At 41.3% G+C, this 19655-nt stretch overlaps 1 protein-coding gene across 1 annotated transcript; it reads left to right on the top strand.

Annotated features, from left to right (window-relative positions):
* Positions 1–1954: 1954 nt before the first annotated feature.
* LOC138910116 (uncharacterized) lies at positions 1955–3253 on the top strand. The gene is made up of 2 exons (XM_070201339.1): positions 1955–2654; positions 2793–3253. Exons 1-2 carry the CDS (start codon positions 1955–1957, stop codon positions 3251–3253), a joined length of 1161 nt encoding a protein of 386 aa, XP_070057440.1.
* Positions 3254–19655: the final 16402 nt, after the last annotated feature.

Consider the following 19655-nt stretch of genomic DNA (forward strand, 5'->3'; position numbering starts at 1 on the left):
GAAGAACCACTGACAAATTCTCTTCGCAAAGTGCGGACCGCACAATTATTGTGCGGCCGCAGAAGACGAGGTTCAGAGAGATGGTGCTTTGAGTCCCTGAAGAAGTGTGGACCGTACTATTATTGTGCGGCCACAGAATGTAAAAGTGCGGCCACACTCATAAATGTGTGGTCCGCAGAAACCTCCCATATCCAGCTCAAGTCCAAGAGTGCGACCGCAATCAGAAATGTGCGGTCCACAAAAATCTGAAGAAATGCGGCCGCACCCAAACATTGTGCGGCCGCAGAAGTCCATCCTGCCAATCCAGCTTCAAAGTGCGGACCGCACACAGAATTATGCTACCGCACAACCTCCGCAGGGGTAATTTTATCCGATAATTTCAGCTCGGTATAAATAGATCTTTTTTTTCAAATTTAGGTTAAGTTTTGAACTCCAGAAAGTAGATAGTCATTTTTCCTTTACTGCTTTGGGGAACGTTTTATTAGTTTATCATTTTAACATTAGATTTTCATCCCTTTATCATCTATTATGAGTTTAATCTTATTTTCTTCCTTAGTTTCTTCATTTTTGCCTATGAGTAGCTAAATCTCTAGTTAGGGTTGTGACCCAACCCTAGTGTGGGTACGTAATGGGTGTTTGATTTAGGGCTTGTTTAAGGTTGGGTGTATGATATTTAGCATAGTTCTTGCTTGAATTTAGGAATTAATGGTTGCAAACATTGATTCATGCCTAATCGACTTAGTCTCTACTTGAGAAAGAGAGACTAAGTCTAGGAAAACTTGGCTAACAAGAAATTGGGGTGAACTCAAGAAATTGATAGCCCCAATTAAAGGGTTGAATCTAGAGATACTAAGACCCGACTTGAGAATATATCAACAATTTTGTGAATTACCCATTTGGACTTGAGAATGCCAAATCGGGCAAAACCACTCTAACTACCGAGAGACATCGAGTGGGTAATCACGTATTGATTGCTATATTACACCCCGACCAATAAAACATGCCCTAAAGCGTACAACCTGTTAGGTAACCACCTAGGTGGAAGTCACAACCCTAGATCTTTTATAAACTTGAAAAACAACAACACCAAAAATATCGTTCTATAACTTTACATTTACAAACAATAGCATAAAGTTTTGAAGTAGAAAGAAACAACCAAGTATGTGGAAGTGCAATTTGGGCACGTCATACACCTAGTCTAGATATATACCTAATCCAATATAAGCTCTCTATGGAATCGACCCCGACTTACATTGGGTAATTATAATTGCATCGACCGCTTCACAATCCCAATCAGTGGTGTGAATTTGGGCGACATCAATTTTTGGCGTCGTTGCCTCGGAGCTAAAAATAGATTTAGCTATATATTTGGTTTTGTGTGTGATTTGTCTTCTTTTTCTTCTGGGTTACTAACCTTTTTGTGAATCGATTGTATGTAAAAAAAATAGCTCTCAAGAAAGATCCTCTCGGAAACATGCCTTTGGGGGATGTGGACGTGGAAGATAACCCAGTTGAAGAGGTTCCTCTTGAACCTCAAGCAAATAGACGAGGTCGGCCGCCTTAAGATAACATTCCCGTTCCACCCCCAAATCCACCAAGACCGGCTCCACACCGGGTGTCGCCGAATGAAGGGTATGCAAGTGCCATAGTCCCGCCCCGCATTAGGGCGGGCAACTTCCAAATCACCAATGTGATGCTTACACTGCTAGAGCAACGGGGATTCTTCACCGGGGCTCCAAGTCAAAATGCATACAAGCACCTAAAAGGGTTTGTCGATACTTGTTAGGGGAGTAAACAGACCAACGTCTCCAAGGATTCTCTAAGGTTGAGGCTATTTCCCTTCTCTCTACGGGGAAAGGCCTTGGATTGGTTAGAAAGATTGCCAAACCATTCCATCCATACATGGGATGAATTGGCGGAAAAATTCATTACCAAGTTCTTTTCTCCCGGGCATATGGCTACTCTTCGGGATGAGATTCTAGCATTCAAGCAAGAACCCAATGAGCCTTTGCACGAGATTTGGGAGAGGTACCGTACCATGGTAACAGAGTGCCCGAATAATGATATGACTGAGGCTATGATTCAACAAACCTTATACCGGGGGATCAACACTACCAATCAATGCGTGGTCAACCAACTTGCTGGTAGGAATTTCATGACAATGCCATATGCTGAAGCTTGTGAAATCTTGGATGAAATGGCGGATACTTCATCGGCATGGCAAAGTAGAGCTAATGTTCCTCAAGGTGATCCAAATGTGATTCACCCACACAAGGAATTACATAATCATGGGCAAGTAATTGCCGAGTTGACGACCACAATGAATCAATTAGCCAAAGCTCAACTTCAACAAGGTCAAGGTCCTAAGAAAGTGAATGCAATGGAAGGTGTGAGTATGATGGTGAACAAAAGAAAGCAAAAGGGTCAACAAGTACAAAACCGTGTGGAACACTTTGTGCAAGATGATAGTGGGTTTGACCAAGACGAATCATACAATGAGCAAGAGGAAGAAGTGCAATATGTGAAAAACTATCAAGGACAAAGAAACAATTCTCAAGGCCCGAGTCAACAACAATGGCATTCTCTAGGAAACCAAGGAAATTGGAACAATCAAAACCACCAAGGCAATTGGAGTGGTGGTAACAACAATAAAGGTAATTGGAACAATAATAATAATCAAGGCAATTGGAATAATCAAGGCAACCAAGGCAGTTGGGGTGGCAACAATCAAGGATACTTTCGAGGCAACAACCAAGGGGGTTAGAATGATAACCAAGGGAATCAAGGGTCAGGCTTTCAAAGGCCCCCGATGTATCAACAACCAAGCAACCTGCCTCCTTATCCGTCCCGTGGTTCTAGCTCTTCCAATAATGAGATGGGACGAGTTGAAAATATGTTCAAACAGATGATAAAGAAAAATGCCGACTCCTATGCTCAACTAGCCTCTCACAACACTTCAATCCAAAAACTGGAGGTTCAATTATGGCAAATCTCGCAAGCTTTAAACACTCGTCCTAAAAAGGCACTACCTAGTGACACGGTGGTGAACCCAAAGGGTGGGAACAATACGGGATATGCCATGGCCGTAACCACATGGAGTGGAAAATGTGGGGAGGCAACAACCTCAAACCAAAGAAGAGTTATGGATGATGATGTAGTGATTCAAGAAGATGAAATTCCAAGCAATTTGGTTCAAGCTAATAAAGAAGTGAGAATTGAGATTGATGCGTGGAGGAGATCCAAGAAGAAGTAAACCCATCTAGGGAGCATGTGATTGACATATCAGAACCGGTAGTGCCAAAGTCCAAGGCACCAATGCCAAGGCCTCCTTCTCCATACCCTCAAAGGCTCGCCAGCAAAATAGTGAGAACCAATTCAAGAAGTTTATTGACATGATGAAGAGCTTATCCATTAATGTGCCATTGGTTGAGGCGTTAGAACTAATGCCCGGCTATGCAAAGTTCATGAAGGATTTAGTGACAAAGAAAAGATCAATGAATTGTGAGACTATCAAGATGACGCATCAAGTGAGTGTTATTGTGCACTCAATGGCTCCGAAATTGGAAGATCCCTGCGCTTTCACAATCCCTTGCACTATTGGGAGCGCCGACTTTGCCAAATCTCTATGTGATCTAGGGGCGAGTATCAACTTGATGCCCTACTTGGTGTTCAAAACTTTGGAAATTGGGCAACCAATACCCACATCTATGAGGCTACAAATGGTGGATCGTACTATGAAGAGACCATTGGGTATTATTGATGATGCTTTGGTTCGTGTTGATAAGTTCATCCTTCCAGCGGACTTTGTAATTCTTGATTGCGAAGTGGACTATGAGGTGCCTATTATATTGGGTAGATCTTTCCTTTCTATGGGGAAGTCTCTTGTTGATGTGGAAGCCGGTGAGCTCACCTTCCGGGTGGGTGATGAAAAGGTGGTTTTCCATGTGTGCAAATCTATGAGGCAACCGAATAGCAATGAAGTTTGTTCGTTTGTAGACTTAGTAACCAAAGTGATTGTTGATGATGCTAGTGTTGTGATGAATATTGATGATACTTTGGAAGCTGTATTGCTTAATCATAATGATGATGAGAAGGAAGGTTGTGTGGAATGTGTAAATACATTGCAAGGAATGAGGTCGTACACTTATGAACAACGAAAATTGTCCTTAAATCTTGAGAACCGGAAGACTCCTCCAACAAAGCCCTCAATCGAGGAGCCTCCCACTTTGGAGTTAAAGCCATTGCCTCCATATCTCAGGTATGAGTTTTTTGTCCCATGCTCTACTTTACCGATTATTCTTTCCTCGTGCTTGACTAACGTGCAGGCAGATTCTACTTTGGCGGTGCACCAAAAGAGGAAGAAAGTTATAGGATGGACATTGGCGGATATTCAGGGTATAAGACCCGCCTTTTGTATTCACAAGATAATTTTGGAGGAGGATGCCAAACCTTCTGTCGAACATCAAAGAAGATTAAATAAAGCAATGCAAGAGGTGGTGAAGAAGGAGATCATAAAATGGTTGGATGCCGGGGTTGTTTAACCCATTTCCGATAGCTCGTGGACCTCTCCGGTGCAATGTATCCCAAAGAAAGGAGGTATGACTGTGGTAACAAATGACAAGAATAAATTGATCCCTATAAGAACGGTCATCGGGTAGAGAGTGTGTATGGACTATCGGAATCTCAACAAAGTCACTCGGAAAGATCATTTCTGACACGCCCAACCTCGAGAAGCGTGACCGGTGCTCAACCGACTGAACCCGGCCGAGCAATCATGTTATATACTTTCTACCCAACTCACCCATGATCAAGAAAAGACGTGATTTCATTAATTACACAGTAGGAATCTCATTCATGCAATACTAAATTGTTTCATTAGCTATTTCGCCTTTCAGTCTCAAAATACACATATTCTTATAGTCTAAGTGGAACAAGTGATCAAACACAACATAACTTACTTAATATTCCCAACACCCATATACAACCCACATAGTGTCTACGGAGCCTCTAAAGATACAAAGGAAAGTAAAGATGGTACCGGCAACAAAGCTTTGGCTATACCTCAAAAAGTGACCACAATATAAACAAAAGGTACAATACATGACCCCAGAATGAAATGGGTCTCACCGAGTCTGCTGAGAAGAGGATGTAGCACTATCTGTGATTAACACTATCTGCTATGTAACAACCTGCATCCATTTAAAGATGCAGCGCCCCCGGCAAAAGGGACGTTAGTACTGTCGAATAGTTCTAGTATGTATAATTAAACACTATCTCAATAGAATGAACAATAATACAGGGGGAGACAGTCAAGAATGCAATATGAGCTTTAAATAACACTAAAACACCAAGTTAAGGATCACATAAATTCTTTAAGTCAATTCCCGCATTATTAGGTAGGATAGTTTTTAGTGTCAATATGCCACAATCAATAATACCATCGTGTTCTTACACGGAGTCCGATATCGGCCCGATCGGCTAAGCCATCTCATTTGAGACATCAACCACATTCACTATTTCATTCACAATACCACTGTGTTATTACATGGAGTCCGATCTCAGCCCGATCGGGTAAGCCATCTCATTTGAGACATCAACCATGATCATAATTTCACTCACAATACCACCGTGTTATTACACGTAGTTCGATCTCGGCCCGATCGGCTAAGCCATCTCATTCGAGACATCAACCATTTCAATTGATCATCTTACTTCATATTTCTTTCCCATCTTTTCAGCACATTGGCACGAGTAGCTTTAATTATGAAGTCGTTCTTGGCACTTGGCCTTATTTCATATTTCAAGTTCTTTTCCACAATCCAACATTATTATTATCATCAATAACAACACGGTTTCCATTCAAGACTCTTGATTTCACGTGTGAGCAATTTAGAATTCAAGGCACATAGAGGCTTTTCACATAATTTGGAATAACAGTCTTTAATCAAATTTGACGTGAAGTCTAGGCATATTAGTGCATATTCTAAGTCTTGAACATTTCCTCAAATGAAGAGATAAAATTATGAAAGCATGGGAATACATATTACACATATATTTGCAAATCAAGCACATTCGGGATAGCAATTTCTAGGATGTTCAATTTGGGACTTACGTCGATTGCATGAATACCGTGGGATTCAATTCTAAGAAGAGGGGGTTTAGCCAACATACCTCAATTGAGCCTCTTAAAACTCTAAGATATTCCGGAATATTAGCAACTTCAATCTACTTTAGCAATATAGCAAAATTGAATCCAAAATTAGGAAAACGATCATAATTCTAGCTCACTTGAGCATTCTATCAAACACTATGTATGTATTACGGTTTCATGGCCTTTTTTATGAAAGACTCCACTAACCCACACCCCATTCTTTTTTATATTTAACTCACAACCTCCCCACATACCTTAGGAACACATGCATACAAGGTAAGCACTCCCATCCCCATGAATTACCTTACTAATGGCCCATTCTAGTTACATTTTGAAATTAAGAGTTTGGGTGATAGAATCTTACCTCTTAGGAAGAAGACCTAGGTGCCTCTCTTAATAATATTCAAGGTTTTAAGTGAGAATTAAAGAGCAATTTGATAAAGATCACTTTCTCCCTCTAGGACCCTATCTCTCAATCTAAAAATATCAGAAAATAAGTTCAAAATGGTCCAAGGTAGGTGTTTTAACGAAATAGGGACGGATTTAAAAACCCCAAAAATGAAGCTCCGGAATAGGTTCTGTGGTCGCATATGCGACCGCATAATGATTATGCAGTCCGCGAAATGACCACAAAATTTGGGTGCCAAAACTGGAAAGGAACTGACCAGGCCTGCGGTCGCATAGTGCACCGCAGAACCTCCCTCCGAAAAATCCCAAAGCGGGATATGCGACAAGAGTGCAGCCCGCGAAATGGTTATGCGGTCACATAATGGGCCGCAAAAATGACATTAAAATGGCCCAAAAGACTACTCCACTCAGCGGCCATTCTGCAGTCCGCATAATGGTTCTACGGTCGTAGAACGAACCGCAATACTTCTACCCAACATTTTCCTTCAATTCCCTAACGCACTGTTCAATCCAAAAAGTCTGAACCGTGGCTCGCAAGCTCACCATGAAGAATTTCCACTATTATTAACCTCTACGCCTATTTCGGCATCATGGAATCTGGGTTTTTAGGAAAATATTTACGGGGCCTTATAATTTCCCGCTTCCATTCCTTGATCAAATGCTTGATAGGTTGGCCGATCGAGCTTTTTATTGTTTCATTGATGGATATTCTGGCTACAATCAAATTCTTATTGCTCTAGAGGACCAAGAGAAGACTACTTTCACTTGTCCCTATGGTACTTTCGCATTCTCGCGGATCCCATTTGGGTTATGCAATGCACCGGCAAATTTTCAACGGTGTATGATGGCCATCTTCACCGACATGGTGGAGGACTTTCTTGAGGTCTTCATGGATGACATTTCCTTGGTCGGGACCTCTTTTGATGATTGCTTGAACAACTAGGATAAGGTCTTGGCAAGATGTGAGGAAACAAACTTGGTTTTGAATTGGGAAAAGTGTCACTTCATGGTCGAGGAAGGCTTTGTCCTCGGTCACAAAATTTCAAAGCATGGTATTGAGGTCGAAGAGGCCAAAATAGAGGTGATCTCTAAACTCCCACCCCCTACATCCGTGAAAGGAGTGAGGAGTTTCTTGGGTCATGCAGGGTTCTATCGCCGATTCATCAAGGACTTTTCTAAGGTGGTAAATCCCTTGTGTAAACATTTGGAGAAGGATGCCAAGTTCCATTTCAACAAGTATTGCATGAAGGCATTCGAATTGCTCAAGTTCAAATTGACTACTACTCCTATTATCACCACAGCGAATTGGAGCTTGCCTTTTGAGCTCATGTGTGATGCAAGTGATGTGGCGGTTGGAGCAGTGTTGGGGCAACATATCAACAAAATCTTCCATCCGGTCTACCATGCTAGTAAGACCATGAATGATGCCGAAGTCAACTACACAGTGACCGAAAAAGAGTTCCTTGCTATTGTCTTTGCTATGGAGAAGTTTGCCCGTATTTGATGGGTACAAAGGTGATTGTCCACACCGATCATGCGGTGCTTCGATATTTGATGAGGAAGAAGATTCAAAGACAAGGTTAATGTGGTGGGTGCTTCTATTGCAAGAGCTTGATCTAGAAATTCAACACCGCAAGGGTAGTGAAAACCAAGTGGCGGACCACTTGTCTTATTTGGAGGAGGAGGGGAGGCCACATGACGGCTTTGAGATAAATGATTCCTTCCCCGACGAGTAGCATCTAGCCATTTCAATGACTGGGATGCCATGGTTTGCCGACTAAGCCAATTATCTTGTGAGTGGTATTGTACCGAATGAGTTCACTTCAAACCAAAGGAAGAAGCTCAAACGGGATTGCCTTGACTATTATTGGGATGAGCCGTATCTCTTCCGAATTTATATCGATGGTGTGATTCGATGATGTGTACCGGAGGAGGAACAAGTGGAAATTCATGAGGCTTGCCACACTTCACCATATGATGGTCACCATGGGGGAGCTAGAATGGCAACAAAAGTGTTGAGTTGCAGATTCTATTGGCCTACTCTTTACAAGGACGATAGTGATCTCGACAAGCGTTGTGATGAATGTCAAAAGGGCGGTGTGATTTCAAAGAAAACTGAGATGCCCCTCACCACCATCTTGGAGATTGACATTTTTGATGTGTGGGGCATTGATTTCATGGGTCCATTCGTGAGCTCTTGTGGGAACACTTACATTTTGGTAGCGGTGGATTATGTGTCAAAGTGGGTTGAAGTCGTGGTTTTACCCAACAATGAAGCTCGAAGTGTGGTGGCATTTTTGAAAAAGAACATCTTTACGAGATTCGGTACTCCAAGGACCATTATTAGTGATGGGGGATAGCACTTTTGCAACAAAGCTTTTGACACCTTACTCACAAAGTATAGTGTCACTCACAAAGTGTTGACCCCCTATCATCCTCAGGCAAGCGGGCAAGTGGAAGTCTCCAACCCGGAGATCAAGAGTATTTTGTCAAAGTCAGTGAATGCCAACCGGACGGATTGGTCAAAGAAACTTGATGATGCTCTTTGGGCTTATAGGATGGCTTAGAAAACACCGATTGGTATGTCTCCGTACCGGTTAGTGTTCGGGAAAGCTTGTCACCTTCCGGTGGAACTTGAGCACAAAGCTATGTGGGCATTGAAGAAGCTTAGTCTTGAATGGGATGTCGCCGCCAACTTGAGGGTGGCACAATTGAATGAGCTTGATAAATTCCAGTATCATGCATATTCAAGTTCGTCCTTATATAAGGACAAGATGAAGTACCTCCATGACAAGTACATCCGGAACAAGGAGTTCAAAGAAAGTTATCTTGTGTTATTATTCAATTCTCGGTTACGAATGTTTCCGGGAAAGTTGAAGTCTAAGTGAAGTGGTCCATTTGATGTTGTACATGTGACAACCTTCGGTGCATTGGACTTGAAAAATAAAAATTATGAAGTGTTTAGAGTCAATGGTCACCGGGTGAAGCATTATCTTGGCAAAGTTGATGATGGCCACATCGTGGCGTTAATTCATTTCAAGTGATTGATGGTAATTCGCGTCGTGCCGCGACGTTAAATCAGGCGCTTGTTGGGAGGCAACCTATGTTTCTTTTCATTTTTCATTTTCTTCTTAGTTAGATAGGTTTTATTTTGATCTAACTGGTTTTGAAGTGAATTGCAGGAATGAGTGTGCATTGCAGGGACGGTGTTCAAAATATTCGGCCAAGTGTTGAACAAAGTGCGGACCGTGCATTTATTGTGCAGACCGCACAATAATGAATGCAACTGCAGAAAGGAGTCTATGGCCACACAAAGACCCAAAAATGTGAACTCTCTGAAGTTTTGAGTTGTAGAGAATAGGCCATTTTGCGGTTGCACACAAAAATGTGCGGACCGCACAAATTTCTGCGGCCACACTCACTTTTGTGTGGACCGCAGAATCTCAGCAAAGGTCCAGGTAAAGAGTGAGGACCGCACTCAAAATTGTGCGGCCGCACTCAGCTCAACTTTTGACCGATTTGGTTAACCTATAAATAGGTCCTCTGAGCACTATTCACAACTTTACACACTCTGAGTTCTTGAGACCTAAGCAAACGCAGTGCACCACAAAATATCTCACACTCCATACTCATTTCATCAAGTTTAGATTCTCACCTGCATCCTTCATCATTGGTATGTTCAATCCATGTTATATTTTTCCAATTTTTCTTGTTCTTGATTAGTATAGTTAATTATAGGCCTAAAATTCAAAAGTTATTCATGTGTGCTTAAAATCATGTGGGTTATATCATGTGTGTTCATTGGGGACTGGGTAGATCATTAATCATGTTTATTTGCAAATACCATGTCTAAATTGTGCAAAAATTGCAAAACCTAAGTCAGTGCCGCTTAAATTCAAATTGTGCGGCCGCACACAAAATTGTGCGATCTGCAGATCATAAAGTAGGGAAAATGTGTAGCATGAAAAGTGCAGACTGCACTCCAAATTGTGTAGTTCGCAGAAAAATTGTGCGGCCCGCGGAAAAATGTGTGCGACCGCACTTTGGAATTTCAGAGAACCAGTAGTTTGAACCTGGTTTTCTGTGACCGCACTCAAACTTGTGCGGTCCGCACTTCAAAATGTGAGGCCGCACTTTGAAATTGTGCGGTCCGCACAAGGCAGTCTGCGGCCGCAATTAATATTGTGCGGACCGCACTTTCACATATGCACACTATTTTGTTTCCTCCAACTGTTAACACACTGCTTCTGGACTTTAACTGACTTTTGTACTTCGTATTGCAGATAATGGTTCAATCACGAGGCAGAGGTGATATATCTAAAGGGAGGGGTGAACCCTCCCGAGGCCGAGGAAAGGGCACTCAACCTCTGGGAGTGCAATCAAAAGAAATAGCCAAAAAGCCGACCACTGGGAGATAGAATCAAGCTCATATGTTACATCTAGGGAAGCCTCCTAGGGTCACTTAGTGGAGGTACAGCCTGAGGCCCAGTCCCAACCACCACAATTCACTGGGAGATACCAACTACGCAACGAACCCTCCACCATAACAAGTTCTTCTAAGGGTTCCTATGCTGGTAGCCAGGGTTTAGAGCCCTCCTCTACATCTACTCCTCCTGCACCAGTTGTAGTCGATGATGATGACGATGTCCTGGATGATTATAGAGGAGGTGACACTCGAGTGGGCAACCTAGAAAGGTCGAAGAAGAAGGAGGTGTAGGAGGATAGATTTGTGAGTTTGACGGCCTTCACAAGGTTCAGAGAGTGGTGGCCCCAGAGATCACTCACACTTGAGCTACAGTTATTATTGAAGGATTTGGATAGATACAATCCAAATGTTCTTAGACAGTTCAGAGAGTGCAAGGGGTGGGAAATGTGGTTCACCCAGAGTGTTATGGATGCCAAGGAGCATTTGGTGCGGGAGTTCTATGCCAATGTGGCACACATCCAGAAGGGTTCCAAAGTGACCAAGGTGAGGAACTTGAAAGTCAGATTTGACCAAATCACTCTGAACACTTACTTGGGGCTCGAGGAGGTAGAGGCAATCCAGTACTTGGAGAAGCTTGTTATAGGTGATGCAGCTCGCCCTTGGCTAGTAGAGATGTTAGCAGCAGCAAGACAACCACCACCGTGGATCACAGTGGGGGTTCGCATTGTACGGGCTACCCTCAATTTTGAAGCAAAAGGGAGGCAAACTTTTGTGTGCAGCCGTAGACCCAAGCAAGAATGAGAACAATCTTCCTATCCCCGAGCAGTTTTGGTGGCATCTATTATGGCCGGGTACCCAATCAATGTGGGTATCATCATGTCGGCCAACATGTCAGTGGTTATCCGAAAAGGTGAAAGCTCCTACCCATATCCCAACACCCTCACCGAATATTTCACAGATGCAAAAGTGGAGCCGAGGGGTTTTGACACAAAACTGCGGGCTAAGAAGCCTTTTTCATGGTACTCCTTGCAAGGTCCGGGAAACCTAAAGTTCAAGGGTAAGGAAACTGCCACCGTTGGCCAGTATGATAAGCCATCGGTGGTGGTTACAGATTCTGCTGCTGAGCCATCTATAACTCCCATGCCTTTCACAATAGCCGGTCCTTCCATCAAGACAACTAACATTCCACCACCTTCATCTTCTAGATCATCATCATCAGTACCAATGCCGACCTCATCCACTTATCCACTCATTGCGTTGCGCTTCTCCCAAACATTGGCGAGTATCAACAACTGGATGCAGTCAGCTACTTCAAAGCTATCTGATATATCCAGTGTTGTTGCAGCACAGCCTTCCACCCCAGCAGCACCACAGGTTCCTTTGTCAGTAGAGGAAACAATGAAGAAGATCCTGGATAACCAGAAGACCATTATGGATACACTGGTGGCTCATGGGCGAGCTATTGAGGAGTTGGTCAAGCGGGTAAAGAAGATGAGGAAATCCCAGGCTTCAAAGAAATCAGTGGAGAGATTGAGAAAGGAGGTGACAAAGATTGCAACATCAGGTGATTTGCCATTTGACCTACTGATGGAGACAGATCCATCAGTACCAAAAGACACAACAGCACCATCAGCAAAGGCACCAGCCGGCCAGTCTGACAAGCCAGACCTTACTGCCCACACTGCCGAAGAGGTGCTTCAGATGTTCGCCAACCCCATTGTTCCCCAGCCAGATGATGATGAGATCCAGTTGGAGGAGCCCGAGGGTGGTGATGCTGCCAGTCACCCTGAGACCACATAGGAAGTTTTCTTTACTCTCTACCCTCCCTTATTCTGAATTTGCTAAGCATTGAGGGCAATGCTTATTTTTATTCAGGGGGTGGTCTATTTTGGTTTGATTTGATGACATTTGGTCTATTTTGGTTTGATTTGATGACATTTGATGGCATTGGCCTGTAATAACCTTAATACTCTTTTTCTTTTATCTTTATCTTCTCTTTCATTATGTATATATTCCTCCCTTTCTTTTGATGTATATATTCAATTCTCCTCGGTTTGTATATTCATTTGTCTTACTTTTAGTAGTTTATTTCACAGCTTCTTTATTTTATTTTCTTAGTAGTCTAGCTTCTTATTTATGTTAATAGCTTCTTTTTGATTCGGTAGCTTTTTTTATGTTTAAGTGAGCAATAAGCCTTTGGTTTTTTTAATACCACGGTTCTTTCCAAATGTGAGTTTTGTGTGAACCGGGTGGCTCTTCCCAACGATAGATGGCGTGACAACCTTCTTAAGGGATCGAGTCCATTTTTGATGTTTAGGTAGAAACAGTAGTATTAATGAATAAATAAGGGTCAAGCATACTTCACTTGGTACCAACACATTTAACTACACGCTTATGCTTAAAAATAAGTTTTTTGAAAGAAACGGCTCTAGTTAGTGACCTTGTGACTCTTGTGTTGACTTAGTCAATCATCGGGTGGTTTAGTTGAACCATTAGCGATTTTCAATCTTTAATGCGGTTATTATGGGCCCTCGACTCTGTTCTCTTTAACAAACCAATTGTGTGAAAGGTTAGGTATTTTGTTACAAGTCCAAGTGCCCGTGCGAATGGTCTAGAACTTGCCCCGAATGTGTTTCTAGGCGAAATTCTAAGTTAGCTTGGCTTGAGAAGTGATTGTAGGCTCTCCTTGACCCATTTTGAAACCTTCCATGGCCCACCAATGATATTATTCCTAGTCAACCCCTTTGAGGCTAAAGCCTTTTCCATTCGATAACCATGTTACAAGCCTTTACCCGTTTTATATTGACCCTTTCTTGGCACCCGAGCTTTTTTTAGCACTCATGAGAAACAAATGGTGAAAACATAATTTTGGGGGAGAGACGAGGAGTTTGAAGATGATATCAAGGCACAAAAAGAGAAAAGAAATGAAGAAGTGGAAAGGCAAAGAAAAAGAAAGATAGAACAAACGAAAAACACAAAAAGAAAGTGAATAATGCGAAAGGGTTGAAAAGATTCAAAAGAAAGTAAAAGTGCAGAGCATGGAGAAAACAAAAAAGGAAAATATGAATAGCATGACCAAGATAGAGTGATGTCAAGTCTCTCTAGTTCCCCTAAGGAAAAAGAAAATGACTCAAAGAGTCGGCAAAGTATGAGCCAAAAAGAGAAAATGGAGTGCTAAAGGAAAGATGAACCAGTTCCATTCCAATATTTTCCTCCTTAGTCCAAAAGCCTTCATTACATGCCGAAAAAGCCCTACGTGATTTCAGGCTGAGTAAGCTTACATTAGATGGTGATCTACATGAGGGACAAGCATATAGTACCTAGAGTCGGGCTTGTGACATTATTCTGAGAGTGATAAGCGAACCTTTCTCGAATCATTGCATTGAGTACTTCATTCTTGAGTGATATGAGCTTACGGAGAGTATAGGAGGAGGAGTTTGGGATCCAAAGTGACCTACATGAAAGTACGAACTTCCTTGATGAATAAAGTCAATTCCTGATGCTCAAGTGCCACATTAGAATTATTTGTGCTTTAACATTCAAAACATAGGCTTGTTGATGATTCATAAGTGTGTGGGTAATCGTTAGTCCCAATTGATGTGTTTTTGATTCAACTTAGGCCAGCTGAAATAACTCTTTCCTTGTGGAGGTGGGAGTTACCTTAATTGCTTGAGGACAAGCAAAAGCTTAAGTTTGGGAGAGTTGATAAATAGGAATTTTGACCACTTATTTGCACTCTTTTACTTTCGTTTTAGCTCAAAAATGCTTAAAGGTATTACCGAGAACTAATGAAATGTGCTTTCTTGCAGGAATATTGGGAAATGAGCCAAAGAGATAAAATCAACTCAAGCAGCAGTAAAATTATACAAGGACCAAAACAAAGCAGAAAAGAACAAAGTGCGGACCGCACAATACTGTGTGCGGCCGCAGACTATGAAGAACCACTGACAAATTCCCTTCGCAAAGTGCGGACCGCACAATTATTGTGCGGCCGCAAAAGACGAGGTTCAGAGAGATGGTGCTTTGGGTCCTTGAAGAAGTGCGAACCGCACTATTATTGTGCGGCCGCACTGATAAATGTGTGGTCCACAAAAACCTCCCATGTCCAACTCAAGTCCAAGAATGCGGCAGCACTCTGAAATATGCGGTCCGCAAAAATCTGAAGAAGTGCAGCCGCACCCAAATATTTTGCGGCCCCAAAAGTCCTTCCTACCAATCCAGCTTCAAAGTGTGGACAACACACAGAATTGTGCGACCGCACAACCTCCGCAGGGACAATTTTGTCCGATAAATTCAGCTGGGTATAAATAGATCTTTTTGTCTAATTTAGGTCATGTTTTGAACTCCAGAAAGTAGATAGTCATTTTTCCTTTACTGCTTTGGGAAAATTTGTATTAGTTTATCATTTTAACATTGGATTTTCATCCCTTTATCATCTATTATGAGTTTAATCTTATTTTCTTCCTTAGTTTCTTCATTTTTGTATATGAGTAGCTAAATATCTAGCTAGGGTTGTGACTTCTACTTAGGTGGTTACCTAACAGGTTGTGTGCTTTAGGGAAACTCTTTTGTTCGGGGTGTAATATAGCAATCAATACGCGAATACCCACTCTATATCTCACGGTAGTTAGAGTGGTTTTGTCCAATTTGGCATTCTCTAGTCCAAATGGGTAATTCACAAAACTATTTTTATATGCTCAAGTCGGGTCTTACTATCTCTAGATTCAACCCTTTAATTGGGGGTATCAATTTCTTGAGTTCACCCCAATTTCTTGTTAGCCAAGTTTTTCTAGACTTAGTCTCTCTTTCTCAAGTAGAGACTAAGTCAATTAGGCATGAATCAATATTTGCAATCATTAATTCCTAAATTAAAGCAAGAACTAGGCTAAATATCATACACCCAACCTTAAATAAGCCCTAAATCAAATACCCATTAGGTACTCACACTAGGGTTGAGTCACAACCTTAGCTAGTGATTTATCTACTCATAGGCAAAAATGAGGAAAATAAGGAAGAAAATAAGATTAAACTCATAATAAATGATAAAGGGATGAAAATCCAATGTTAAAATGATAAACTAATACAAAGTTCCCCAAAGCAGTAAAGGAAAAATGGCTATCTACTTTCTGGAGTTCAAAACTTGACCAAAATTTGACAAAAAGATCTATTTATACCCAGTTGAAATTATCGAACAAAATTGGCCGTGCGAAGGTTGTGCAGCCGCACAATTTTGTGTACGGTCCGCACTTTGAAGCTGGATTGGCAGGATGGACTTCTGCGGCCGCACAATTTTTGGGTGCGGTCGCACTTCTTCAGATTTTTACGGACCGTATATTTCTGAGTGTGGCCGCACTCTTGGACTTGAGCTGGACATGGGAGGCTTCTGCGGACCGCACATTTATGAGTGCGGCAGCACTTTTACATTCTGACGCCGCACAATAATAGTATGGTCCGCCCTTCTTCAGGGACCCAAAGCACCATCTCTCTGAACCTCATCTTCTGCGGCCGCACAATAATTGTGCAGTCTGCACTTTGCGAAGGGAATTTGTCAGTGGTTCTTCATAGTCTGCGGCCGCACACAGTATTTTGTGGTCCGTACTTTGCTCTTTTCTGATTTGTTTTGGTCCTTTTCCAATTTTACTCCTTCTAGATTTAATTTTTATCTCTTTGGCTCATTTCCCAATATTCCTGCAAGAAAGCACATTTCATTAGTTCTCGGGAATACCTTTAAGCATTTCTGAGCTAAAATGAAAGTAAAAGAGTGCAAATAAGTGGTCAAAATCCCTACTTATCAACTCCCCTAAACTTAAGCTTTTGCTTGTCCTCAATCAATTAAGGTAACTCCCACCTCCACAAGGAAAGAGCTATTTCAGCTGGCCTAAGTTGAATCAAACACACATCAATTGTGACCAACGATTACCCACACACTCATGAATCATCAAAAAGCCTATGTTTTGAATGTTAAAGCACAAATATCTCTAATGTGGTGCTTGAGCATCAAGAGTTGACTTTATTCATCAAGGAAGTTTGCACTTTCATGTAGGTCACTTTGGATCCCAAACTCCTCCTCCTATACTCTCCGTAAGCTCATCTCACTCAAGAATGAAGCACTCAATGCAATGATTCGAGAAAGGTTCGCTTATCACTCTCAGAATAATGTCACAAGCCCGGATCTAGGTACCATATGCTTGCCTCTCATGTAGATAACCACTAATGTAAGCTTAGTCAGCCTGAAATCACGTAGGGCTTTTTCGGCATGTAATGAAGGCTTTTGGACTAAGGAGAGAAATATTGGAATGGAACTGGTTCATCTTTCCTTTAGCACTCCATTTTCTCTTTTTGGATCATACTTTGCCGACTATTTGAGTCATTTTCTTTTTCCTTAGGGGAACTAGAGAGACTTGACATCACTCTATCTTGGTCATGCTATTCATATTCTCCTTTTTTGTTTTCTCCATGCTTTGCACTTTTGCTTTCTTTTGAATCTTTTCAACCCTTTCGCATTATTTACTTTCTTTTTGTGCTTTTCTTTTGTTCTTTCTTTCTTTTTCTTTGCCTTTCCACTTTTTCATTTCTTTTCTCTTTTTGTGCCTTGATACCATCTTCAAACTCTTCGTCTCTCCCCCAAACTTATGTTTTCGCCAATTGTTTCTCATGAGTGCTAAAGAAAGCTCGGGTACCAAGAGAGGGTCAATATAAAACGGGTAAAGGCTTGTAACATGGTTATCGAATGGAAAAGGCTTTAGGCTCAAAGGGGTTAACTAGGAATAATATCATTGGTGGGCCATGGAAGGTTTTAAAATGGGTCAAGGAGAGCCTATAATCACTTCTCAAGCCAAGCTAACTTAGAATTTCGCCTAGAAACACATTCGGGGCAAGTTCTAGACCATTCGCAGGGGCACTTGGACTTGTAACAAAATACCTCACCTCTCACACAACCGGTTTGTTAAAGAGAATAGAGTCGAGGGCCCACAACAACCGCATTCAAGATTGAAAATCACTAATGGTTCAACTAAACCATCCGATGATTGCCTAAGTCAACACAAGAGTCACAAGATCACTAACTAGAGTTATATATTTCCAAAAACTTATTTTTAACCATAAGCGTGTACTTAAGTATGTTGGTACCAAGTGAAGCATGCTTGACCCTTATTTATTAATTAATACTATTATTTCAACCTAAACATAAAAAATGGACTCGATCCCTTAAGAAGGTTATCACGCCATCCATCGTTAGGAAGAGCCACCCGGTTCACACAAAACTCACCTTTGGAAAGAACCGTGGAATTAAGAAAACCAAAGGCTTATTGCTCACTTAAAAATAAAAAGAAGCTACCGAATCAAAAAGAAACTATTAACATAAATAAGAACCTAGACTACTAAGAAAACAAAATAAAGAAGCTATGAAATAAACTACTAAAAGTAAGACAAGTGAATGTACAAAATGAGGGGAATAGAATATATACATCAAAAGAGAGGGAGGAATATATACATAATGAAAGAGAAGATAAAGATAAAAGAAAAAGAGTATTAAAGTTATTACAGGCCAATGTTATCAAATGTCATCAAATCAAACCAAAATAGACCTAATGTCTTCAAATCAAACCAAAATATACCGCCCTCATTTCCCTTTCCACTCTCTTTTCTCTCATCTCAATCAAAACATTACTCTCAGAACCTTGCACAAATTCATGCAAGGTCACTCGAAAATACTGTAAATCATCTCCCCTGTCCCTGCTACACAATGATTTTTTCTTAATATTCCCTTTTTCAATCACAAATCCAAGACCTCCAAATCTGAAACCCTAAGCTCAAAGGAGAATTCATTGATTTTCTCTCATAAGTTAAAATCGGAGCCTAAAGTTACCTCTTGCCTTCTGAAATCCACGAATCCTAATGCAAATTTCCCTTTTCAATCACAAATTCAAACGTCCAAATTCTGAAACCCTAGACTCATGAATGCAACATCAAATATCTATTTCTCCTTCGTGTTTCGTCAAATCGGAGCATGCATGGAGTCGTCTCAGAGTTTTTTATGAGGATTCGAAGTCCTGAGGTCAAACTCAGTGACCTCTGGATATTAGGGCTTTAACCATTGGTCCAAAGCCTTCAACGATCAATCCCTCTTCTCATGTAAAATCAACCTTGTTTTCGCTCTGTTTCTTTCTGATTTTCACTCGATTTGCTATAATCATCTACCATGCATCATCTTCCACTATCATTTTAAATCTTGTTGAACCCTAGAGGCATTTAATGCCACTATAAAAAGGGTTATTCAATACTCTCACCTAAGAAGAACCTAACAAACATACACACATACAGATAAAAACACATTGAGCACACAAAGACACTTAGAAATTTAGGGTTTCTAGTCTTGGATTTCTTACTGTTTTCCCTCTCTTTTGCTAAGTTCTATTGCGGATTTGAATTCGAGAGTTTTGGGATTTTGAGCAACAAAAAGAGTGTATTTGGTCTGTTGCCCTAAAAAATGTCAGCATCTCTCCCTCTCACTCTTCTCTTTTTTTGTCTTTCTGAATGACATGAGTATACTGAGATAAGTGTTATAGATTATGATTATGTGCTTGACATTCTTGAGGTTTATGCTTTGTTAGTTTGGCGGCCTTTTGTGGCCAGTTTGTTCTGTTATGATTCTTTGAGTAAAAATCGATT

This window comes from Nicotiana tomentosiformis, chromosome 4 (assembly GCF_000390325.3).
Source record: "Nicotiana tomentosiformis chromosome 4, ASM39032v3, whole genome shotgun sequence".
Lineage (NCBI taxonomy): Eukaryota > Viridiplantae > Streptophyta > Magnoliopsida > Solanales > Solanaceae > Nicotiana > Nicotiana tomentosiformis.